General features: G+C 39.2%; 1 protein-coding gene across 3 annotated transcripts in view; it reads left to right on the top strand.

The window, feature by feature from the left end:
• MORN1 (MORN repeat containing 1) overlaps positions 1 to 27,269 on the top strand; it is a 105,789-nt gene that overhangs the window by 46,867 nt on the left and 31,653 nt on the right. For 2 of the 3 annotated variants that reach the window (XM_043531575.1, XM_043531574.1), the window contains 2 exons: positions 8,530 to 8,663; positions 11,095 to 11,180. In XM_043531575.1, the coding sequence (XP_043387510.1) occupies positions 8,530 to 8,663; positions 11,095 to 11,180 (220 nt within the window). Of the gene's footprint in view, positions 1 to 8,529; positions 8,664 to 11,094; positions 11,181 to 14,394; positions 15,624 to 27,269 lie in introns of those variants that run through there. The other variant, XM_043531576.1, reaches the window with a different exon arrangement.

Genomic DNA, 27,269 nt, shown 5'->3' with positions numbered 1-27,269 from the left:
CCCTAATACTAAACACTGCAAAAGTTCAGTTTTATTGTCCCACAATTTTCTAGTGCTCTGCTTATTCATTGAGCGTGCTAGACGGTGGAGTTTGGGGTCAAGCTAAGTTGCTGGGTTGAAAGCCACTGGCAAAGATGGTGAATTTTATGGGGGAAAGAAATTAAATAGAACATAATATCTTTCCCCCTCCTCCATGACTGACAGTGAACATACCCTAGAGAAAATCCTGTCCATGTGTGAGTGATGTGGATATACATATTTTGCCCCAATGCTTGTATTGTCCCAAACAATCTGGACAGTGTCTCTGTTTCTTGGCCTTGCCTTGAAAGGTGCTGAGCCACTCCTGCAAGGTGTTGATGAGCCTTAACTCTGCTTCACTGCAATGGATATTCAGGGTACTCAACCACTGTACAGATCAGGTCTCCACACAGGAGACCATGATAATCGGTTGTTTACTTTAAATTTTGGTAATCTGGAACGTGATCTAAAATTATTTCTAAACTTTGTATCTCATAGCAACTGTTTGTTCCATTTGCCATAGTAAAAGCTGTGCACTGTTAAGCTCCTTTAAATCCAGTTTGCCTGGGTTTCTGGAAGCAGTGTGGGGGTGTCAGAAAACTGATGCCTATGTTTGTTGATGGCATTGTACTTTCTGGATTGAACCTCAAAACAGTCCCTGTGATTCAGAGGTTGATCCTGACTATATACCTGAATTAAGAGGTTGGCCAACAGAAATGTTTTCTTGTTGCATGTTCCATTTACATCTCTGCCATATCAAAACTCTAGCTGTAAGGAAAGCGCAAACCAGCAGCTTTTTATTATGGTAGTAGAAAAACATAAGTGCAGAATAATCTTGGAAAGAGAGAGTGCTGGTAACTCTGGGTTAGGTGCAGTACAGAATGTGCAGTTTTATTTTTAAAAAACAGCTCTTTAAAAGCACAATATCTCTAAAGTAATAGAATATTCAAGAAAAAAAACGTGACAGATGTTTGTCACGTTGCTTAGTGCACTACTGCAAGGCACTCAGGTACTACAGTGATTATTGTCGTATAAGAATCTATATAGAAGACAATACAACTTTTAGCAAGATGTTCTTGAAAGTGCAGGTGGAACAAACAGTGCTCTTCCTTTCATAATACCTTTAAAGAGCCCTGTGCAATGACAAGCCTCTCTTTAGAAACAGTGTACTCTCAGTGCTAAAGAATAGAAAAAAGATCAAGATTGCCTTCTGTCTTTTGCAATGCTACAGATTTATTTGAGTTTCCTGTTTTAACTCCTTTGAGCCAAAGCTCTCCCTTGTGACCCTGATTCTTGCAAAGTACTGACCGCCTCCTGGATGGTGCTAAGCACTCTGAAATCTGTAGGGGTTGAGGGCACTCAGCAACTTCCAGCAGGAATTCAGTGCCATACAGGATTGGACCTGATATTAGTGTCTTTGGTGCATCAATATATCCCAACGTCTGGTTCCAGAAATTCATCTGTACTCCAAGGGTGGGATCTGCAAAAGTACTGATACGATTTAGGAGCACAGGGTGCCAGTGACTTTCAGTAGTACTTGTGCTCTTAAGAAACTTAGGTACTTTTGAAAATTTCAAACCATGTTGTTTGCTTTGTAATGATGGAAAATGTTGACACCTGGCATAAAAATAAATATTGTGTTTACCTCCTGTATACATTAGGCTAAAACCCTATTGTTAGGAACAATCCTGCAGTAGGTAGGAAGGCGTATTAGAAAATTTCTGAATGTTTTCTTTCTTTTTCTAACATCTGTGTTGAAGTAAATGAAGCAAGACTCTGAGATTCATTTAGCAGAAATTCTTGTGAAAAGAATGTTACTATCATTTTGCCATTTGATTGTATGTATAAGGTAAAGAGAGGCGGCATTGAATTTGTTGTGGCTTATTTTGTTTCTTTTTGGTTATAGGGCCTGTGTTGTGCCTACAGAGTTTGTGTACACACAAACCATATTTACATGTACAAATATGCACTTTTGTCACAGTTCTTGTGTGTATTTACCTATTTGTACATGCATACACATACTTTGCAGGCATAACTTGGGTATCAGTAGCTCATAAGGGGATCATAAATGACAGGTTTAAAACTAAAGGAGTACTTGTGGCACCTTAGAGACTAACCAATTTATTTGAGCATAAGCTTTCGTGAGCTACAGCTCACTTCATCGGATGCAGCTATTTCCCCATGAAGAAAAGGAGTACTTGTGGCACCTTAGAGACTAACCAATTTATTTGAGCATGAGCTTTCGTGAGCTACAGCATTGGTTAGTCTCTAAGGTGCCACAAGTACTCCTTTTCTTTTTGCGAATACAGACTAACACGCTGTTACTCTGAAATATTTCCCCATGTTTATTCCCCTCCCCCCCCCGCACTGTTCCTCAGACGTTCTTGTTAACTGCTGGAAATGGCCCACCTTGATTATCACTACAAAAGGTTTTCTTCCTCCTCTCCCCCCCCGCCCCCCGCTCTCCTGCTGGTAATAGCTCATGTTAAGTGATCACTCTCCTTACAGTGTGTATGATAACACCCATTTTTTTCATGTTCTGTGTGTATATAAATCTCCTCACTGTATTTGCCACTGAATGCATCCGATGAAGTGAGCTGTAGCTCACAAAAGCTTATGCTCAGATAAATTGGTTAGTCTCTAAAGTGCCAAAAGTCCTCCTTTTCTTTTTGGGATCATAAATGTAGCTTTTACAATTGTATATACCGCTTTTCAGATGGTCTTATATTGTAAATCACAGTGTACGTATGTTTAGGGGAATGATCCACATTAATGTATGTCCTGCCCATGGGAAGGTGACATTGAGGTGATCCCCACTGTAACTAGAGTTAAAGAAATAAAGCCTTATAATATCTTTTTTTTCTAAATCCCTCCATATACTTGTTACTTAATTTGTCTTGTGTTCAACTTTTCTCTCCCTTTCCCCCCACCCCCGACCAATCTTTTTTTTAATGAATGAAGCTTCTTGGTTAATTGAATCTAGCATTAAAGACTAATGCAGTGTGTCTGGTCACCTTTAAATGAGACATTTCTATTACCCCTAGGACCGATAACATTTTATTTTTTTTAAAAAAAGTTCACTTAAATGAAGAAATTATTACAGCATTTAGATTTTGCTATAAACAGCTAATCACTATTTACACCCCATTATTAGGTGTCACATCTGCAGTTTTACGATAACTGCCTTGTCACCCTAAGTGAGGGTTGCTTATTGCTGATGATTCCTCCCCCACCCTCTCCCACACCGTCTAGCTTGATGTCCTACACAGGTGATTAGTATGCTATAATAGAGTTGGTTGTAAAAAGATAATTAATTGACATTTCACTCCCAGAGAGGTCAAGCTGCCCTATCTTCTGTGGTCATTATGAGCCTAGTTATCCTGCAGGCTCTCACCCCCCTGAGGTGACAGAATGACCTTTATCTTGCTGATCAAGTCATAATTGTCATAATTAAAGTAGACAAGAAGGGAGGATTTAAGGAGTAACTTGACAGTTTGGATGCTTTAGCTCTACTTTGCTTTGCTTAAGGATGTGAAACCAGGGTATATAAATCTTAATAGGAAGATTGTCTCTGTCTGTCTGTCTGCGGTATTTCTAATGCATCCTTCATGACAGTGTCTCTGTTGTTGATACTTGTTTTGTGTAGTGTTGTCAGCAATCTGGCATTACAGAGATATGAATGAAGATGCCAATAAATAAACAAGGACACAACGTTTCTGAGGTGACCAACATGTGGAATCCTGCCAGGCAATTTGAAATCATAAGCTTTAAGCACCTTTCTTTGTTCAATTAGTTTTTCCAATATTGATTCAATCACAGTTTCTCAAATAGTTTTAGGGCATGGACTCCATTTTAATACATAAGTTGTCTAAATGTTAGGGATTCTGCAGATGTCAAGGGGACTCTGAAAAAAGTCAAATAGGGGAATGCCACAACTTGAGAGCAATATAAGAAGGCAAGAGGGGCCTGAGGAGGAAGGGGAGGGAAGGTGGGAGGACTTGGTTATAGATGAGCAGGCAGTTGAAGTCACATAGCACCTAGGTAAGGCGTAGTTAATTATTTCAGTTTTGTATACTTAGTACCAAGTGGAAGAAGGGTTAGATTACTTAATAACTTTTTTTTAGCTCTAACAGCTATGGTACTTAGTCCTTTTAAAGCACTTTCTCTCTGTGCTAACATTAATTAAATAATCCTCAGATCCCTGGTGAGGTAAATCAGTACTATTAGCCTGATTTAGAGATGAGGGAACTGAGGCACAGAGGTTGAAACAACTTGCCAAAGGTCACTCAGTGAGTCCTTGTCTCAGCCAGGATTAGAATTCAGGAGTTGCTGGCTCTTAGGTCTTGCCCAAGCCACAGTGCTGTGTCTCCTCAGCCCTTAATGCATGGTTTACAGATACAAACATGAAATACATAATGAAGGATAAATATTAGTTATTGGCAAACCTCATGAGGCTTGATTCAAACACTCATGCAGTAGTTTGGAGGTTTATTCACATTTGGGCCTTCTCCACTTCCTTCCCTGGAAGATCACTGGCACCTCTTCTCTCCCCATGATCCTTCACTCTAAAAGGTGTGAGTGTGGTCCAGAGCAGTTATTTTTTCTAAGATTGTTTCCCCATCCCTAGTAAATATTATACCAGTTCTTCCATTAAAATGCAGTATTAAGGGTGCTTTTTCAGTGTTAGATACTTTATTGAAAAATGTATTGCACAACAGTTGTCAATAAAAGGGGCAGTCAAATTTAGTGGATACAGAGTCCTTATTGAAACTATTAGTGCATTTAGAAACTGAAATTATGCTGCATGCAATATGGTTCCCATTCATTGCCCAGAACATAAATACTGCTACTACAGCAAAAGCTAATGGAGAGAAAGATGTTAGTTAAAGAATGTCCTTGCAGAAGTAAAGCCTAAACTTTTTATAATGTCGTTTAATGATAAAATTAAGGCACCACAGAGATAACTGCATCACTTGGAATTAGAGGCACCTGGTTTTAATATTTTCTTCCTAGGATAGAGAACTGTAACTACAAAAAATTGCTTTTTTTCCCTCTCCCAGAAAACTTGAGTCAAATTCTGATACTTTTTCAGCTTTGTTCAGGAAATAAGACAAAGGCAACCTAATTCCGCTCCACCCTAAGCACAGAACACCCCACTCTATGCAAATTATTCCTTCCAGGATGAGAAGCTCCATATGAGAGCACCTCCCAACTCCTAGACATCATGTTGGAATCTCCCTCCAGAGTTCCACCCTGAGAGCAATGTGTCTGCTGGTTTCAGGGGGAAGTGGGGTGTAGCCAGAACAGACATGGAACACTCCTGCCCTGTTCTCATTTCTCATTTCTTGCTCTTCTTGTGTGCATGGAAGTATAAATGAAGTTTTGGAATAGTCTTCCAAGGGAAGCAGTGGGGGCAAAAGACCTATCTGGCTTTAGATTAGACTCGATAAGTTTATGGAGGAGATGGTATGATGGGATAACATGATTTTGTCAACTAATTGATCTTTAACTATTCATGGTCAATAGGCCCAATGGTCTGTGATGGGATCCTAGATGGGGTGGGATCTGAGTTACTACAGAGAATTCTTTCCTGGGTGTCTGGCTGGTGAATCTTGCACATATGCTCAGGGTTTAGCTGATCGCCATATTTGAGGTCGGGAAGGAATTTTCCTCCAGGGCAGATTGGAAGAGGCCCTGGAGGTTTTTCGCCTTCCTCTGTAGCATGGGGCACGGGTCACTTGCTGGAGGATTCTCTGCTCCTTGAAGTCTTTAAACCACGATTTGAGGACTTCAATAGCTCAGACATAGGTGAGAGGTTTTTCGCAGGAGTGGGTGGGTGAGATTTTGTGGCCTGCCTTATGCAGGAGGTCAGACTAGATGATCATAATGGTCCTTTCTGACCTTAATATCTGTGAATCTATAAATGACTACAGTTTGGTTCTTTTTTGTTTTAAGAGGAGGGGAACTGCTGTATACTCCATGTTCTTATGGTTTAGAAGACAATGATCATAATTTTCACATCTGGCTGCCTAGAATTAGACTTTTAAATCCATATTTAGGCACCGAAATAAGTGTCCTGATTTTACAATTTGAAATTTCATTGCAATGAATTGGAGCTTGTGGGTGCTCAAATCCTCTGGAAATTAGACTACTTTTATTTAGGAGCCCAAATATAAATTTAAGAACTTAACTTTAGTCACTCAACTTTGAACATTTAAGCCAATGTGTCTGATTCTCCTCTCACATAAGTCTTACATCTGTTTAACTCCATTGACTTTAGTACAATTATACTGCTGAATTGCACTAGTGCGAGATTAGAATCAGCCCTAATCTGTTGAATAAAGGTAGAAAAGGAGAAGCTTTCACCAAACATCTTTGATTTTTTTATTTAAATTTGTTAAATGTTTGCACACATTAAAATTAATATTTGACATAGTTATGTTATCCATGGAAATGTTTTGCAATGCTACATTGGATAAAATATGATCAGAGATAATTGAATTCGTATTTTTCCATGTCTCAGGTCAGTTTATGAATGATAAACATGGCCATGATAGTCTAATGAATGCACCATGTATGTTTTGTTGACTTTTTTATTTAAACTAAAAAATGAGGCATTTAATTTCTAGACTCTTTTTCTTATTTTTCTACATGTTGATGCCCTGACTGACTATGTTATTGCTTTCCTAGTCAGTTACTGTGGAGGTTGCCATTCTAGAAAAGCAGCCATACAGATTAACTTGATCACTATTTTACACACAATTTAAGAGAGGCTAAACCAGGAAAACACAACAGGCATCGTTGCTTGAAAACATGAAGCAGTTAACCACCTGTCATCTCAGCCATTAACAAAGGAAGTTAAAGAACTAAGGGAAATAATTGTCAGGTGCACATCTGGTTTGCATGGAGGGCTCCAGGCTGCAAGGTGCTCAGCAACTCCTGGAGGTACTATTGAAATCACTTGGAGTTGAGGGCACTCAGTGCCTTGCAGAATTGAATCTTTACTGTGTAACTACTGTAATCTTCTTGGGTAAATATACTGTAGCGTGCATGCTTTGCATACTGCCACTCGTCTTTCCCTAGCCTCCCGTTTCTGTCTCTGTGTTTCTTTTCTGCCAAGCAGGCAATGTTTTTTCCTATAGCATTCCTAGTAGAGACAAATCTACAGCACCACCAAATTCCTCACAGCAATACTTTGCCAGAAGAGCTACAATTAAGTAGAGATTGAATTCTTTGCATACTGTGTATATTGAGGAGGGTGCACCCCTTAGCTATAGTTTCCACTTTACAACGCGTCAGTCAAGATGGCCAACAGAGACAGCCTCCTGTGTCAGAAACTCTCTGCTGGTGGAAGTGGCTTCACCATCCTTCAACTGTCCTCCCTCAGTCATCGGTGTAATGGGAAGAAAATGACATTATAGAAGCGGGGCAGGGCATGGCAGAACAGATCTCTACTACTCCCAATCCTCCACTGGTGTAAGGCCTGAGGGTCCTTATGCGCGTGGTGTTAGTTACAGCTGTTCCCTTGCTCCTCTAAGATATGCGAGGGCAATGTGGTTTAAATTAGGGGGACACAACCAGCTCTCTGACAGCCTCCTCTTCACTGTACCTGAGCAGAGCTCATGTAGAATGGAGAATCTGGCCCCATGATTTCTACATTCAGCTGTACCACTGAGTAGTTGTGTGCCTTACTCTCGTCACATAACCCTCTGTACCTCAGTTTACATCACTGTAAGTGGGCCTAATAATATTTATCTGTTCTTCAGGGGTGTTGTGCAGCTTATTTAAGGTCTGGAAAGTGTTTTAATATCCCTGAATAATTTATTTATTTGCTGTTGCTGTCACTCTCTTCATAAAGGGAGAATACATATAAATCCATATTAGCTTTTTGCAAATGTTTGATTTGTTTCTATTATGCAGAAAACACTTGATGCTTCTGAGCATAACTACTAGGCTAAGCAAACAAAGCATTTTCCAATATCCTGGTCTTGCCATATCTACTTCAGCCAGTTCCAAGTGATGTAGGCAGTGCCATAAATTAGCAATGTAAAACATCTTCTCTCCTGATCTCTATAAGATACAGATGGTCACAAAGAAGATTCCCCCTCCCCCTCAAATATAAAAACACATCTGCTGAGTGAATTACAAGACTTTAGTAGGGTATTAAATATACAGATATCAATAAAGCAAGGTTTGATTCTTGTCTTGGCACTTACATGAAAGGCAAACAGTTGAATATTGTACAGTACATTTAATTCCTACAATATCTACAGTATATTACTTTGCAAAAAATATAACAAGACCCAATTCTATCTGCCTTATTTATTTTGAGTAGTATCTTCACTTCTTGAGAAGTGATGATGTTACTTATGGAGTAAAGTATTACTCAACGTGAGTAAGAGTGGCAGAATCAGGCACAGAGGGAAGCATTAGCAGCTGTTATGTTAGTTAATTATGCTCACAGCATTTTGTTGCTGGTTTCTTAAATGTGTTTCCTTTGTCACTTTTCAGGATTTGAAGGTGAAAGTCTCCGTCCTCCAGCCAGTCAGAGAGTGGAACGTGGCTGTGCTGTTTTCAGAAACATCATGCTTGCACCTCCTCCGGCTAATTATCAACCATTCATGCTTTTGGATGAACTAAACAAAGTAAGAAGACTTCATTATAAAATATTTTTAATTTGCCCCAAGCAAACTGGACACTTTATCAGCTGTCTCAGTTCCCTCTATAAATCAATACTATTAATTCATCCTTGCAAAATCATTGGAGAATTATACAAGCCCAAGCACCAAATCTTCTCTTCCATTGTGATGATGTCGATGGGAGAAAAAAATAATTGCTTTGCTCTCACATAAAGAAAAATGCCAGCCATGAGCAAGTCAAATTTGGCAAGGCAAGAATAACTAATGTTAATTGTTAGTTAGGGTTTCACTTCCTGGCAACTTTGTCCCTCCAGGTGCCCATGTTAATCAACAGCAGCAAAAGAGGGCAACCGTGAGTTCTTTTGAGATCTGCAGAAATCTGGTGCTCCATAATATTTTTTCTGATATAAACAAACAAATAATTAGTGATAATGTACCTAAAAATGCAGGGAGAGACTGGTTTTGCACACTATCTCCAGTGACGTCTTCCAAATGGTCATATTTACGGAGAAGGCAAACACATTCACCTACATGTTGAACAAAAGATAATGTGAGACCATGATGGTGACCATCTGTTTGTTCTCATTTTCTAAATATGATTTGCAAGTCCCCTGAAAAGTCCATATAACTTCCTGCAAAATCCGACAGTAGCTAATACTTACTTATTCTTTTACAAGATTTTGGGGAAAAAAATTACACATGGACTCATAGCTGGTGTGAAGTTCATACAGATTACTACAATATTAACAAAATGTACAGCTTTATATGTTCAAAGCTTGGGCAAAGACACTCATCTCTGTAGATTTTCATGTGTGTTCTTGACTCAGCAGCAGCTGTAGAGCCAAAATGAAGAATCCATAGTATTGATAGGATACTAATGGTGTAAGATTGTGGACTATGTTTGAGGAGGATAGTCTTGTGAATAAGATGCGTAACTGAGTCTCGGGAAATCTGGATTCAGTTCCAGCTCTGCCAGCAACAGTGGCAAATCTCTTTTTCTCCCTCCCTTTGTCTATCTTGCCCAGTTAGGTTGTGAGCTCTTCAGGGCAAGAGCTGCCTTTTACAATGGGACACTGATCTCAGCCAGGACCTCTAGGCACTTTCATGATAGAAATAATAATAAATAACCGGACATGAGCCAGGAAGACCACTCTTCCATGTAGAAAACTAGAGTAAAACTACAGCGCAAATGTATCATTTTTTCAGTGCAAGCAGTATTCTGTATGAATAGATAACTACCTAAATCATTACTTTTGACTGGTTAGATTAGATTTGAGCCATAGTAAGATATAATGCTGACAGTTCCTGAAGTCTAATTGACTGTAAACTAGCCTTAAATAATTGTAATGTTCAGTTGTTCACTTATAATGCTTGTGACAATAAAAAATATAAGATAATATCTCTCCTGTGAAAATTACTGGAATTAAAAAACAGAAAAAATATCTGACTCAGGTAATGCTCCTGATCATAACTTCCCTGGCTTTGTAATGTATCAGTTCAGGATGCGACCCAAAACAATGTGTCAGAAAAAAAAAAAAAAAGACAAGTGAAACTAATCAACCTTTCAGCCTTGTCAAATTCAAAGTTTCCTACAGCAGTACAAATAGGCTCTGTAACACAGTACAGTGTGAATGTGGAAAAATATTTAAAACAATGATTCATTTTCTTAAGACTTCCAAAAATAATTTCTCCTAGTCTACTGATGTTTTTAAAATATCAGCCCCGTCAAACACCAAGAGCAAAATTCTGTGATCAGCCATAATGACTTCAATGGAGAAACTGAAAGGAAGACATTAATTTAAAAAAGTGAAATGACATCTGTAGGGTTGCACACAGAGGTAGCATTTGGCCTGCTGTGGTTTATAAGATACCTTTAACAAAGATGGTAGGATAAGGACCAATGGCTTTAAGCTAAAGAAAGAAAAGTTCTGGAGAAGGTTCTTAATAGTTAGTACTGTAGTGGCCAGGACTACACCAAAGGAGATGGATGAGACTCCATTGCTGCAAACAGTCATGTACCAATGAGACAAAGCCTTAGTGGGAATAAAGTAGGCAGCATCCTACAATATGCAGGAACACGTAAGAGAGGTAAGACTAGATGATCCAAATTGTCTTAAATTCTTAAAAATACCGAGCTGTATAAACTGTCATATCCCTTACTGTGATTTGGCTAAGGGAAATGTAAGGGATGTTGATTTTGTAGGTGTGGGGGCCAAATTTTGCTTACAGGAATAAATATGTGAAATGAAGGTATAGCAGAATCTGGAGCATATATGCAAATCAAAAGCCACAAAATCCAAGTGATGATGATTTTGCATTAGTAGTTATTTTCAGTTATGAACTCAAAAGAAAACATTAGCACATCATAAATTACAACTCCACTTTTTGGCAGTCCCCTTGAGCAGTGCAGAAATACATTTTCCTTTTTCCGCTCTAGAAAAGAGGCAAAAAGCCAAGTGGAAAGATATCTGCTGAGAAAGCTGAGAAGATGACAGTCTCACAGGAGAAAATTGTAGACAGCAGGTATGTGTGAATCAGTATTTCTGCTGCTCAGCTGGGGGATGCTTTCCACTTAAAGCAGTGCTTACCTTCATGCAGCAAGCAACAGGTGCTTCTATTATGTGAAATGGCCCTGTTTTTTCTTTGTCAACCACTGCCATAATTATCATATAATATTGCCTTTCACACTTTACATCAATATATTTCTAATGTTTTTATAATTTACTTCAGACATATACATTTGTACATATTTGATTTGGATATGACAGTTCACAGAACCACACACATATCAGGGCAACTTGCACAGTAAGTGTGTGTATATGTTTGTTTTAACTTCAAATCTGTTTCTAGAAGCAACATTTTAAGTTTTTCTCTTTGAAATGTCATAAGTAAAGAAGGATTAGACCATACTTCTAAAATTGCTCTCATATTTACCAGTCCAAACATAAAATCTATGTTGTCCACTTTTTATCAAGGTGATGATGATTAGAAAGGGGGAGGGGAGAAATGATTTAGAATGAAAAAAAATCTATGTTAAAAAAAGAGTCGTCTTGGACTATGTGGCAAGTAAAGTTTTGCATGGCTGGTTTGGACAACAGTGATCATGCAGTGATCATATTTTCTCATGGTTCGTGAGATGAATTGGGGAAAGAAAAGGAGAGGTATTTTTTCAAGCTCTATCCTCCCGTCATTCAAAACGAAACTTCAGATTGAGACTCTGCTCATGCGGATCGTCCTAGGATGATTGTCATTCTCCTGCTTTGGTCAGCAATGAAATAATTAACAATCTTGATGTTTAGTTTGTCAGCTTGATAGGAAATGTGGCACTTCTGTCAGAGCTATTGGTTCAGGCAGACATCAGTGCATTAGTTACATTTGACACTGTGAAACAAATGTGATCTTCATAACCATGAGGGCTGTAAAGATTTTATTTTATATGAAAATCTAGATTCTGGAGCAAATTTCCTGCAGCAAGGGATGAGCCAGTGGTAGATTCACTGGCTGGGGAATCCCACAGTACACGTAACCCTGATGGTAGCTGCTTTCCGTCATAACAAAAATAACTGTGATACCATAAGGAAATATCAACAAAGCTACATCATAGTGTATTAAAGGAAAAGGTGAGGAAACCAAGCAATCTCATTGACTCCCAGTCCTGTGGTTACCCCATGATAGGTTTCATCACTGCAAAGTTTTACTATATCCAAAAGTAACTGTTGAAAAAGTTTTTCCAATGTATGTCATAGAAACATCTATGACAACATTCAGGCTGCCTACTATTTCAGCCTCCTGTTGTGCTGACTCTGTAGACAGTTCAGAGAATCAGGACACAGCAGCAAATGAACCACAGACACAAGGGACAGATTTTAAGCATCAGGCTGCTACTTTATTAAATTAATGCTGGGGCAGGACACTGTTTTCCAACCCCTACTCTTGCATACCCAGCATTTAATAGGGTCCAGTGTGATGGGGTTACAGGATCCCACCATGTACAAATTGGTGAAAATCCTTCTCAGCCTACCTCTAGGCCTCAGCTGACTTCTGAAACCCCACCCCTATGGCTACCAAGGGGTGACCTCAGTCCACGAAGACTTCAGGTTTCCCCTTCTCCTACAGGTACAAGGTCCACCACTGAAATCCCATGTCTCAGCTCTAGGAGGTGGCCCTTTTAGCCTTTATCCACACTAGCCACTGGCTACAAGTAGTGACAAGTTTAACAGTCTTACCTTTCCTAATATTATATTTTCAAGTCCTATTCCTTTCAACCCAACTGGGCCTCCATGAGGCTGCAGGAAAGCTGAAAAAAACCATTAAATCTAGGTCAGTTTGGCCTAACAGGAAAAATTCCTTTCTGCTCTCAAAACAAGTGATTGTTCAGACCCATAGCATCCTGAAAAACTCAGCTCCTGTGCTACAACTAAGTGGAGGGAGGACAGGACAGCTAAAGGTCCAATGGGCCCTTGAAAAGCCTAAGTAGAGTTGAAATATACCTGGCTGGTAGGCATAAGAACCAGTCAACCATCCTGGTCCCCCTAGCCTCACCAATGCCCTCTCGCCTCCCCTGCTTTCAGGGTACTGTGTCTTATTTTTGCTGGTCCAACCCAACAACCTCTTGGGATGGACACTTGTTATAGAAGACCCAATATTTAGCTCCAAAAGGCTTTTTTTTTTGTCTCATCAGAGCTTAGATTCTCTCTAATCAAGAAACACCCCCACCCCATGCCAGATTTTCTGCGAAGCAACCATCACACAAACAAACCAATAGGAGAAATCAATATCCCTTACAACATCTCTTCTCTGAATACCCCAGCCTTTATTCTGTCCCACTGGTTGTCTTCCCCTCTAACCAGCTTGGAACTGTTTTGAATTTTAGGGCTGTAGGCCCAGGAATGTCAGAAAAATCAGTAAAGACAAAAGGATGGAAGTGTCAGTCTTAATATGTATCTGTTCAGGCAGTCATAGTAGGATCCTATTTCTGTTTGTGTCACTCATAGCTGGCAGCCTTCTGTTTATGGTAATTGTATTTTTCTTTCCTGTTCTATCTCTGGAAGCTATAAACAAGCTATGAAGAGCTTTGGAGAGTTTATAGCTACATTAATCTTTTGTGTGTCTTTGTTTAGATTTAAAGAGGAGATCACAGCCTATGTTTTTCAGATGTAACTGTAACCTTTATCTGTACGTTAAAGAAGGAAAGCTCTTATGCTCTTGTTGGTGAGAGTTTAAACGTTCTGTGTACTATGCATTATCAATAGGCAATGTAGTGATTATGTTAAAAGTTGAAAATACGATGATAGAATTTATATAACTAAAATTCTGGCTCTTAACAAAGAACAAAGGACACTTCTTCTTAGATCAAGGTGATCCATTCCAATACAATTGAATTCTGCTGTCATATCAGTGTTTCGTTCAGTGTGTGTAAATTGTTTCACATGTTTGTTGAAATCTAGAGACACTAGTATAAATTGCTTCCATTAAATAACAATGTCATTTTCAGAATACAAAGCCATGGGTTTGATCCTTGTTGCTTAGATGTGAAATAAGAAAGAAATTTAATTACTATTTCTGGCTTTTGCATAATATTATGCCCCTAGAAATAGCTTTTATGAAAGGAGTACCAGAATGTTACATTTGTCACGTGCAAGCAAAAGCAATTTTATGGATAATTTATTGCCTTTTTAAGATTTTCATTTAAAAGAAAAAATGTAATATGTTCTGGACTTCATTTTTCCTTCAACAGCCTCACCCTACAGATGTTCTTACCCAGTTGACCCACTGGAAAAACAATATTTAAATGCCATGACTTCTTACCCAGGAATAGTTACACAATAATTTCAGTACAGTGAATCAAACTTTCCTTTGAGTTCCTTTGAAAATGTAGCAGATCAAGAATCTGGTTTCTCAGTGCCATCTAATCCATTTACAACCCTGAAGGCAAACACTAAGCCTTTTCCATATTCTATCCATGGATGTGACTGCATAAATGCTGTGGTATGAGACAACAGCAAATTAAACTGCAGCAGAAGCAGCAAATATTAGGGGGAAATGAAAACTCCTGACTCAGAGGAGCTGGGCAATGACAGACTCCTCATTATCGATCTTTTCATATGGAGAAGAATGACTGATAAATGAGGTTGCTGTGACATAAAGAGGAAGAGAACACAGTTGGACGTTCATGCAGAAATTATGCTCTCTGTACAAAACAAATAGAAGAATGGGTGATGTCTAATTTGCATCTCTTCTTACCAACAAACTGATTAAGGAGACATCTTCTGGAGCAGATGGTAGAGTTGTCATCTGCAAGATTAAGATACCATGTGTACCCTTTTTCACTATTTTGGTTGTGATGGAGGTGACATTAGCTGTAATCTTCCTGTTCGTTGCCAGTTGTTTACTCTCTCTTTAAGGAGTTACAGTTAATATACATGTAGTTCTTTAAAATCTTGAAGTTAGGGAAATCTGCCATTGCGCAGAATCCTCCTACCTCTTTCTATTACTGAAGAATAGCAAAGCATAAAATAACTATCATGGAACCCCGTCTTGCTTTGTCTGCTCGTGCTAGTAACTCTTAATTACTTCAGTGTCAGTAACACTTGCAGGATTAGCCTCTTGTGATTTGCAGTGGCCTCTAGATATTGAACAAGACACTTCATCGTGACCTTTCAAACTGGTTGAAGAGGACAATCTCTTGGAGTGCCAAAGCAATGCAGCATGGGCAAAAAAAGCTATTAGAGGCATGGAGAGACTTCCATATGAAGAGATATTGAAAAGAAGGGGGATTGTTTTGTTTAGAGAAGGGCTCCTGTTTACTCTTTCTCATAATACCAAAGCAATATTCAATAAAATTTAAAGGCAACGAATTTGAAAATGATAAAAGGATTTTTTTTGTTGTACATAATTTATAATTAACCTGTGGAACTCCGTTGCCTCTGGATATTACGAAGGCCAATTCCTCATCAGGATTCAGAAAAGGATTAAACACTTATATGGATGTTGAGAACATTCAGTTACATTAGATAGGATTTTAAAAAAATGTAAAATGAGTATTCAGGAATTATGCCAACTCATTCACTGGCACTTATTGAGAAGAAAATTCCCTTATAGCAGGTTATTTTCTATAACTGTCCACTCTTCATTTTCACCAGTGGTCCCCAGACTTTTTACCTTGTGCCCCCCCTTACCTCTGTCCATTTCCCACCCTGCCCCTGGGGCCGGGAGCAGGGCCGCAGCTCTGGAAGTGGGGGATGCAGACAGGGTAAGGGGGCTGAGGTTGGGGCCACACCTGGGGGCAGGGGCAGAGCTGAGGCTGGGGGCCAAGGCCAACAGCCAGGACCCCGGGCATGGGGCCGGCAGCCAGGAGCGGAGCTGGGTGGCATTCCCTCCCCACCCCCATGCAGGCTGGTCTGGGCCCCAGCAGCGCTCCCCTCCCCAGAATGTTCCTCCATGCCCCCATAAAGGGGCATGCCCCTCAGTTTGGGGACCTCTGATTTTCACCTTTCTCTGAAGTGTCTGGTATTGGCTATTGTCAGAGATAGGACACTAGACTAGATGAACACCTGATCTGATCCACTATGGTCATTCCTGTGTTCCTAGTACAAAATATATCATTGCATGAGTACAGTATATTGATGAGCTTAAAGATTTTCAAAACCTTAGGGCACAAAGTAACCTATAATCATCCCCCTCTGCTTTCAAAATAAAAATGTCTGACGCACAGAAATTCAGTTTTCAGGTGGGAAATTTTTCCTTTATACCTGTCTGATTTGCATATCTGGACTGATAGGTTCCAGACTTAGTAGTGTCTTATCTCATTGTCTTCATCATTGCATTCCATGGTTAATCAAATTAGTATTCCACGAGGAAGAGAAAGTACTGGGAGAAGATTCACTGAGTGTTTCCCTTTCCTACTACAGCTGGTAGAAAAGAAGACCCTGTAAGTTCACCTACAGAGTACAAAAAATAACTACTTTTAAAAGCTTCCAAATCTTTGTAGAGCCTGAACTGAAAGACAACCTTGTGCCCAAAGCATTAATAACAAACCTACCTCAGAAAATGGCTGATGGTAGACATTAGGGTTCAGACTGTTGTACATTCAATGTTGTGTGCTTTTGTATGTATATTACACTGTATACCTACACAAGCCGAAAGATTCGGAGACCAAAGCTCTCCCAAGCGCTTTATGATGTATCTACAGAATGTCTTCCCGAGATAAGTTTGGAAAGAAAAAAGCATCATCAGAAACAGAGTGCTGCCAAAACACTTCTATTTTGCATAAGCCTTTGTCCTGGTTCCTGATAATATAAATGAACTTCAGGGGTTGATAGAGGAGCTAAAGTCTGGGCCTGAATATGTACATGATGGAGATAATGCTCAACAGATAGAAAAAAGAAATCAGGGTAAATGGGAATGTAGCTGAACGAGTGAAAGAATATATCAACCTGAGACAAAAACTGCATGGAAGAATTAGGCAATGTTGGAAGATAAAAGACATTGGAAGACCTGTCACCTGCTTACCTAGAAGAGGGAAATCTACACATGTATCTTGCTAGTAATCAAATTTAGCTTAGAAATATCCCCCCTTAAGAAAATGCATCAGAAACATAAGGCACCAAAGAAACATTGAGAGAGATGAATGAGGAGACAATAAATAAATGGGTGTAAGAACAAATGTAAATAACAAATCAATATTTAAAGATCAAAAAGAGGAAATTAGAATACCAGGTAACAGTTTTAAATATGCTTTGTCCAGTTCTCTTATTTTTTTTACATTATGAACCTGATTTTCAAAAGCGCTGAGCACTTACCATTGCAATTGAAGTCAATGGGAGTGGTGGGTGCTCAGCATCTCTGAACATTATTATTACTACTCCTATTTATTTCTATTGAGGTGGCATGTAGGAGCCCCACTGATGGACCAGGCCCCCATTATGCTGGGTACTGTACAAAGGCAGAACAAAAAGAAGGATCCTTCCCAAAAGAGCTGATAAATTAAATAAAATCAGCCCATGTGTTCTCTGACTGTAAACCTAACGTTTATTCCAGAAATGGAACATAAAATATAGAAAATAGTTCCTGCCATGTCTGGAACTGAATTTTTGGAATTTATTTTCTGAGACTGTAATTAGCATACTGGCAGTGATCCTTAAAAAGCTACTAATGCACATCTTGCGGTTTTGTTAATTAGGATGTGCCATTTAATATGAAAATAAGGGTAATCATTATATAGGTCACTATGAGAATTTGTGGATCTGACGTGGAGTACAAGCTTGGAAAGAAAGCTTGAGAAATGTGTTTAACTGTGACCATGTCTGTGCTTATAAAATCCAAGCAGTGTCCTCTTATACTTGTTGAGGAGTATAAATCAATATACGCTTTATGCTGTATTTCAACTTGAGATGTACTTACAGGCAGAGATCTGTAAAACATTTTTTTCACATAAATATATGTAGACCCAGGTGTTGCAGGAAATACATCTAATAGAGTCCGTTCTGTTGTTCCCTGTGTTTTTAAAAATTTCAGTGAAAAAGACACTATCATGGTATTTTTTTAATAAATTTAAATGTCGCCGTTGCATTTATCTTAGTTTAACTAAGCTTGAAAGCAGATTGTTTTCCTTTGAGTTCAGTGGCAGTGCATGGATGTAACTGAGAGCATTATTTGGCCCCAAATAATACAGCTGGGAATATCAAATCTGTGCCATATTAAGTGAGAAGTGCAATTAAAAGATTTTTATGACATCTTGTTGGCAAACATGCTTAATTGGTTTGTGATATATTCTGAAATTCTTTGCTATGTCCACACTATGTGGTGTACTCATGTCTGATGTTGTTTTGAAATATGGTTGTAACACTATTTGCATCTGCGCTTAATACTGTTTTGTGCTGTGCCTCTGAGAGGAGCCATAGTGGGAGGGAAAGTCTCTCTCCGGATCCCAACCATGTTAAAAAAATAGCTTTCTTAGAACTGGTTTAGTAAGGCATACTTTCTGCTACTGCATTTGTCCACACTGGACACTGGAACCATGCAAGCTATCACCGTGTTGACAATAGGTTCACAAGCAGAGTACAGTCAGAACCATGCTTCCTAATTATTGTCACTGTGACTAGCATGGTTCTGCTCCCAATGTTCAGTCACTTGACAGCTAAGAGGTTCTCTTCATCGCTAAGTATTTGCTCAATATAGCAACATATTGGTATAGATTTTTCTTTTTGCTCTTAATTCTTGTCCTTTGGAGCTAATTCCTCTATACACAAACTTACAATAGATGTTTAACCATGTTCCATCACTTTGGTTCAGGGACTGAAGAAGTTAGTTGATGAAATTGTAATTACTGCAAAATATCAGAAATTGGATGCTACAGTTCCTAACCTGACCATAATGTAGTGCTCAGTTGTGTTACACCAGGGATAAATTTGGCCCTTAGTGCTTTTAACTTGGTTTAATTCTTTTTAAACCATCAAAGCTAATGAGTAACCTATATAATCAATGCATGTTTGAGAAGAGACTATGCTGGAGTTTCAGACAATTAGGTCACCTAATGTACTTACAGCTGTCTCATACATTGATCTTCTCCACTGTCTAGTAATTCTTCGTAACCTACAGCAAGTTATACATTAACTCATTTATTAGGTTCACATAAGAATCAATCTCTGCCCACAGTGGCAGCCACTCCATTATCATCTGGTATATTTCAAACAATAGAAGTGATTGAAACAGGAACTCCTACATTTCTATGAAGATTAAGAATGACACACCACCCTGTAATTTAAGTAGTTGTGCAATAGTTTTTCATTTGCATTAGAAGGGGAGTACAGATTGTGATGAATTGTTCCATTTTTTTTAAATAAAATTTCACTTCAGGTTTTGAAAGATCTTCTCTGACTAATAGGTTACTTATTTTTGGAGTTCACAGGAATTTTATATTTTTAAAAATGCAAGTGTTTTTCTTCTAATGAAAAGGAATTTCATATTTATCAGCCAGATTAGGAAATAGTTCATCTTTGGGTTTGGTTACTGTTTTAGGCATTGAGGGCCAAATTAATCCATTGAGTTATACCTGCTTACACCAGGGCTGAATTCACCCCTCAATATATCCAATAATAAATTCCAGCCCTTGATTTATTATTAAAATGAACTTTTCTTTCTAAGATAACAACTGTGTTCAGCATCATCAGGGATATGTGGTCACTGATTTTATTTTTCTTCAGTTATTTGGTATGCTGGATCAAATTTGACTAAAGTTTACAATTTGATTAATTAAAACTAATTGAAATCTGTTTTTGAGATTTGATTGGAGCTGGTAATATAGCTAAATGACTCTAAAACTGTAATGCTTTATATATACATTTCATCTAACCTACATGACTTTGAAGAGTTTAGACAGGAGAGCATCTAATCAAGCCAAAAGTATAATCAGAAATTACATAGTCATGACTAAGATTCTTTTCATCTTTTTTGTCCCTGTAATTTCTTCATCCATATTCTGAGTAATAGTCTTGAATCAACTGGGTATACTCTAAAACAACATGCTCCAGTTTCACAGAAGGATGTGCTTATAGTGAATGTCACTGCAGATTTCTCTCCATCACCATTATAGGCCAGAAGACCAGATTTTTTTTAAGTGGTAATTTACGAAGAAGTCTTAATCCACATTAGCAGGTTGGTTTGATTCTAGAGGAACTGAATAAAGTCTCATCCTGCAACTCTAGTTGCCTGAGTAGCCCACACTTGATTTCAGTAAGACTACTCATGGGAATAATGTTTGCAGAATTGGGCACTTGCATTGCTATAGAAGTAACATGTCTGTACCCGAAAATGTCAACAAATTTTCTTACTTTATATATACACACGCACACACACAATTTTACAATAGCTTTGTTTATTCCTTTATTTTACAAACAAGACATTATATAATCTTTAGCATACCGTAATGTTTTAGAACTAGTGATATAACATTTTTCCAGTGGCTGAAGCAGTGGTTTGTTAGAAATTGGATGACAACCGTCAGAGCAAACAATGTATTTCTATATTACAGTTTATACATTGGGCTCCTCTCTTGCATTGGCACAGCTGTAGCATTTTATATGCAACACTTCTCGTTAAAAAGCATAGATCATAAGCATGAGTTACATGCAAGTGGAAAGTTGGCTTATTTAATGTTCAAGATGTACCTTTTTTAATCTATTACTTATTTTAATATATTGTTTTAAATAGATTGGGCTCAGCTGTCCAGGCAGAGGGAGTTTGTTATTTTTCCATAGCAAAGGTCACTAAGCATCGGGGCAGTCAAGTGACTAGCCAATAAAATCTAAAATCATCTCTTAATTTTAGACTGCCATCTTCCTTTACTTAAAAGGACTCTTTTTTTTCTTTTTCTTCTTCTTCTTTTTTTTTTTTTTTTTTTAAGTAGCCTGGTTATTTGATTCATGAGAGAAATTCCTTGCATATTATAGAATTTCATAATGGGACAGAGATCAATGTCATTTCCTGAATAATCTTAAATTGTGTCAGCTGCTGAGAATGGGCCTGATTTAGTAAACATGGCCAGGGGCTTTATCCAACAATACATGAAAGTCCTGCAAGAATCTTTTGGCTGGCTTGGCAGGTGGGGCAAGGGAGGGGGAAGAAATGTCAACCTCTTTTATTGCTTATTCTCAGCAATCTTAATTACCTGTTTTGTGATGGAAAAATGCATCCACATGCAGAACCCAGTCGAGCACCAAGACCTAATCCAATCAGTCTGATGATGTATGCAAAAAGTTTACACAAAATGACCTTGTGCATAATTACTCATTTGACGGCTGTTAGTAAATGACACAAACGGAATCTGACACACATTGTAACACATTAATGAGCACCTACCTCCCCCCATCCTCTTCTGTACAGAAAAATGGTTTTAATTAAGACTTCCGTGATTAGTCATTTAATCAGTCATTAGCCCAATACAGATGGAGTCAATTAATTTTTTTTACACTTGAATAGACACTTGATGCTACTGCAAACCATACAATCTATTTTTTAACATTGTATCATGGGCAATTGCTTCACAGTATATTTAGTCAATGTATGTCACTCTTTTACAGAGACTGGGTAGCCACCATAGTATATCAGTAGTACAGCTGATATAGGGGTTTCTTATTGCACACATCCAGACTACATGGGCACAGCTTCAGCTGTGAACTCAGTGTGGTGTATTTTCTTCTCAGGGTTCATCCATTATTCCCATTAACCTTAGTGGAAAAATCACCTCTTGAATCAGATGCATACAGTAGCTGTACACTACACACACCCCTGGCATGGGTATAAATAGCAATGTAGACAGTGAGGCACTGCATAGGTGAGCAAAGACACACCTAAACCTTCTGGCTATGTGCCATACGCAGCTCTCTACATGCCCAAGCAGGGGCTAAAAATAGCAGTGCAGAGTCACGCTGCCTTCCTGTTGCCAGAGTCTTTCCCGACCAGAGGGAAAGTCTTCAGCAGCAAGGAAAGGCTCTGGCAGAGGAGAGACAGTGGGGAAAGGCTCCAGCCGTGGGAGCTGCCTCCGTCCTGCCAGAGCCTTTCGCTGCCACAGGTCGGTACACACACCTGTGTGGACGCAGCCTGCTTTTCACTGCAGTGTTTAGCTACACATAGCCTATACAACCACCACCAGAGTGGATGAGGCTACAGTGTCCTACTATAGTCATGAGGTAACACTCTTAAACTGAAAAAGGGATGGATCTTTAGCCTAAGTGCATTGTAAATTAGTCCATTCTATCCCACTCAACAATTTAAAAAAACTGCATGGAATGTGTCTGATCCTTCCATTGGGTGGTATCTATTGACTCACGAAACAACGCTGATTGTTCTTTACAGCTGTCAATCTGTTATGTTCTTGTTCTTCTGAAAAAACACAAAAAGTTTGAAATTTCTGCACGTCTGGGGTTTTTTTCAGAGGATATATGGTAGACAAAACTGAGACTAAAAAAGATATAAATAGAGGGTCAAGGTGCATTAGATTGCTACACTGTTTTTTATTCTCCTCTAAAGCAGAAATTTTCACACTTAAGCTGAATTAGTAACTGATTGTTAATGGATTAATGAGCATTGCAGACTAAGTCCAGTGGTGAACTGAGTCTGCAATGACTAGAGAAAATGTTCTTTGCTGTCAATAAGCCTAACTTCACATGTGAAATTATTTGCAAATAAGGAGTAAGACCAACTATAATTAATTATAGCTGTTTTTTCAGGGAAATGTCAGTTGATGAAATTCTAGAATGAACAATTTATGGTAGGATTTAAAAACAGCCAGGCGACATCTTCTATTTAGCCTGTTATCATTTTCATTCTTAAAAAGTCTTCTTTCACAGAGAGGAAGGAGCCAGCCCATTAAAAAAGACTGACGTGGATATTGTGCAATTTTTATCTACCAGTCTTTTTGCATGAATCATGGTCTATACTGAACATGCACTTGCATAGCTGGGGAAAGCAATCAGATGGAAGCATGAGGAAACAGCTCAAACTGGTTAGATCACATAGAGTCTAATATCCACACCATGCCTCTTACCTCCACTCTTACCCACTCAAAAAGGAGAATGGATGTGTCCCGCTGTAGGGCCCATGTTCATACATCACCAGGGGGCAATGAGGTGGTACCATGAAAGGTTGGGGACAATGCTGGGCAGCCTCCAAAGCAGTCTGAATCTGCTCAAGAATTAATACAGTTTTTAAGGGGAGTTCCAGGAATGGCATCCTGTAGGGAGAGCACTATCAGCACAGCATGGGGCCAGGAGGCAAAGGAGATTGCCTTGCCTCTGGCAGACCCATAGGTTCCAAGAGCTGGAGTTCCTGCTTCTGTGACTGGCGGGAGTGGAGTGGCAATGAAAATCTCACAGTAGCAGGGGGGAAAAGCACATTAAACTAAGTGTGTTTTTGTTTTGTCTGGAGAACTATATAATGGAAGTTTCTGAACTGTGTGTACTTGTAAGTCCTGGACCACCACAGCCCCTGCAATTATAGAACAGACATAGGGCTTCTGATTTTATGTTTTCACTGATAAACATGGATAAAACAGACCGATACAAATAAATAAATAAATACAACAAATAATGGGAAAACACCAGAAATGGTTACTCGGTTCATGTTGGTTTCACATTTTTCCCACTGCATTTTGTTTATATAGATGATGTCCCTGCTCCCTGGCTTGTACCTCAGGACTTGTCTACATGGAGCATAATATGAACTACGGGGGTGTGATTTCTAAAGCTCACTAATGTGCTGCATATTAATTGGTCTAGGTAGACCCTACTGGTGTGCAGTAAAGGTTCCCTAGTGTGCTTTAATATAGTGCTGTTTGAAACAGTACTGCGTTAAAACGTCCTACGGGACATGCACCAAATGCTGAACTCAGGGGCTCAATAACAAGTATACAAAGCTTAAACTAACATTTAGTCTTTTTATATATGTATATATTATAAAAATTAAAGTATATACTATTTATACAAGAATTTTGGGAAGTACCTGAAGAAACAAAATGGACACCTGTGTAGAATCAAGCACGTCGGTTTATTCCGCACAGCGCTGGCGGAGTGTCACTTTCCTTATTAGGCTCAGAGACACTGCAGAACAATTAATTACAATAGATTGTATAGGGTGCTCATTGGGCAGAGAGAAGTGACGGGGATGGGTTTCCCAAGTCCCTGGATAGGTTCTAGCAGCAAGACAAGAGAAGAACAATAAGCCAATGGTCTAAAAGATTACATAATGGCTCCGCCCATGGTTTAAATTAACATATTGGTGACACACAGGTAACCCCCAAACTGTGTCTATTTAAAGTGTAGAGGTTAAATCCTAATTTTGGGGTCCAGGAGAATGAGGAAGCAGCTCTCCCAGTTGACCAACAGGTACATTCCTGGACATTTAAAGCAAAAAAGCAGTAATTAGTACTTAACAATAACAATTGTTTGTAAGTTTATCCGTGCATTTCTGTGGGCTAGGATTGGCATATATCTGTGAAGGGAGGGTGTCTGGGATCTGAGGGGTATTGTACCACTATCTCCTCTCTGCATTAGGGAGTAACTGTGAGAGCTTTCGCAGCACTTCATTTGTCTATAACTCGCAATAAGGACACCCAGTTACATTCAGAGTTATGCTGACTCCGCTCACTGACTTGAAACACACATGGTTATCTGTTTACCCCAGCTTTCTCTTAGCCATGTATTGTTCTTTGTTAGCCAGCCCCCATGGCCCAGGCCAAGCTGTGGACTCCGGGTCTATATGAAAAGTTCTTAGCAGAAACTGCAGTTAAGATTTTACATCCACAGCAAATGGATTTTGGCCCTACAGTACCCCAAAAATCTTCTCATTACAATATCAGAGTCCTGAAAACCCCCCAATTTTTGGACATCTACACAGAACTCAAAAATTGCTAAAAATAAACCCTGAAAAATGAAATTAATAAACCCTGGAAAACAAGCTCTACTCATATGCCATACAGCTTACCAAGGAAAACAAAATTTATTGGGGATGAGATTTTTCGAAAGCAATTAAAGGAGGTAGACCCTCCCCACAACTCCAGTTGACTTTCAGTGCGAGTTGGGTTTCTAATTCCCCTAGGTCCTATTGGAAACCCCACTCTAAGTTTTCAGTCATCAATAATTGTTTGATAAATTAGCACAGTTATTTGTTGAGCTAGGCAGTCCAGCTAGTGAATAGATCCAGAACACCAGATTGGGGGAGGGAGTACAATCAGAATCTTTCCCACACAGTGACTGAATGGATTGCCAGCAAGATAGAAGCTTGCGCCATGAAATAATGGGCTGGTATGTTAGGTGTATGCCACAAGAGCAAATGCAAATGGGAGTGTGAGGGTGTTTGCGCAACCAGCCCAAGGTGCATTTGTGTACCTGGTATATGTTTGAAGTGCTGCTTACCAGTAAGTGAAGAGCTATTGATGAAAATGACTGCACATTCTGAAAACACCATAAAAAGGGGGCACCCTGATAAAAGGCTAGACAGTGACACAGGGTGGATTTCAACTAGGAAGGTTTATCAGTCACTGTCTGAAAAATCAGCACAGTTATTTGGTGAGTGAGGCAGTCTGCGTCCTGAGGAGAGGCAGAGCTCCAGACTGAGAGAGGGGAGTGGCTGGAACAAGATACAAGCATGCGCCATGGAATGATCGCCTTGGATAAGTAAAAGTGGAGATCCCTGTAGGAGGCAGGAAATATCTAAACTAAAGTGAGATCTCTTCCCAAACCCCTTGTAGTTATTTGTACATCTGAAGTGAAAACGTGACAAACCAGTGTAAATCTGCATAAGAAAACTTGCAACAAGAATCTACATTAACAGTAAATCCTTGCAATTGATACAGTTTCTACTCTATCGTGAAGTCCCCGCCATGCTGGAGACATGCTTTAGGGAGCTGTCCAGCCTCAATATTTGTGTGGCTTCCCATTAGGTCAGAGCCCCGCCATGTCAGTAGTTTGTTTTAATCTCTTCTTGGTGGGCTTTCTCAGAGAGACAAAAGAGAAAGGAATAGATTGATTTCTTTTTCTTTGTTTTTTCTTCTTCTTCCTCTTAAGAAAAGGTTTAAAGATTGAAAAATGAGTCCTGTCTTGTCTAAGTGAGGAATAATAAATAAAAGCAGGTGTGAAGGGTTGGAATTGGAAACAGCTGGATATGACGGATGTGATCTGACTTCTCTGGAGCTTCAGTCTTTAATCCCTGTGGCTCAGTGTGAATATTTCCCTCCTGATGCAATGCAGAAATAATAAATGGAACACAGCATATGGAGGAGTTCCTAAGTCTGAAGAAGAAGGAGGAGGGAGGGAGGGAACCACAGTTAACTCCTTATAAGCCTGCTTTTCCACCCTCCACACCTCAGTAATCTTCTACTGTGTGTGCTACCATTTCTGAATGAGTAAATGTCTGCAATAAGGAATTGGTTGCTAAAAAGGGAAAAGAGGACTGAAGAGGTATGATGATGCTTCAGAGCTTCTCAGTGGAAACCCTGGGATATTGTGTGTTGCAGTTAGACAATATCTTTTTAAAGTTAGTGTTTGTATTATTTATTTAAAGATGTGTAATGGCCCCTTTTAGCCGCACCACCTGGACACTTCTTACCAGTGGAAACACGCACTGCATTGACAATGCAACCACCTTACTCCCTGCTATTAAAAATTATCTAATTGTCAATCAAAATATTGAACAAACAGATAGGACTCACTCTGTGCCTTAAGGTTTGCCAAACCCTGGCTCTGACACACTGCCAGATGGAGCAAATTCCAGATTGGGTCATCCACCAAAAACATCCTGCCACCTACCCTGGAGAGCTCAGTCCAAAGAATGAATAGCAAGAGCAGCTCAGCAGATCAGAGCCATCAAGGTGGTACTTAGGGAGGGAGGCAAACTCTCAGACAACAGAATCCAAGACTCAAGGTTTAATATATTATAACCAATATCTTGAACTGCATCTAGAAGTGATCAGGTAACCAATGCAGAGCATGGATCACTAGTGTTATGTTGTTATGATGGCTGACTCCACTCGAGACAAGCCAATGCATTTTCACTACTGGAGACTTCCACTTGTATATCACTGATAACATCAAGCAGCAGTCTAGTTGTGAAGTTAGA

This window comes from Chelonia mydas, chromosome 18, assembly GCF_015237465.2.
Source record: "Chelonia mydas isolate rCheMyd1 chromosome 18, rCheMyd1.pri.v2, whole genome shotgun sequence".
In the NCBI taxonomy this organism is placed as follows: Eukaryota; Metazoa; Chordata; order Testudines; family Cheloniidae; genus Chelonia; species Chelonia mydas.
This window is presented reverse-complemented; position numbering and strand designations above follow the sequence as displayed.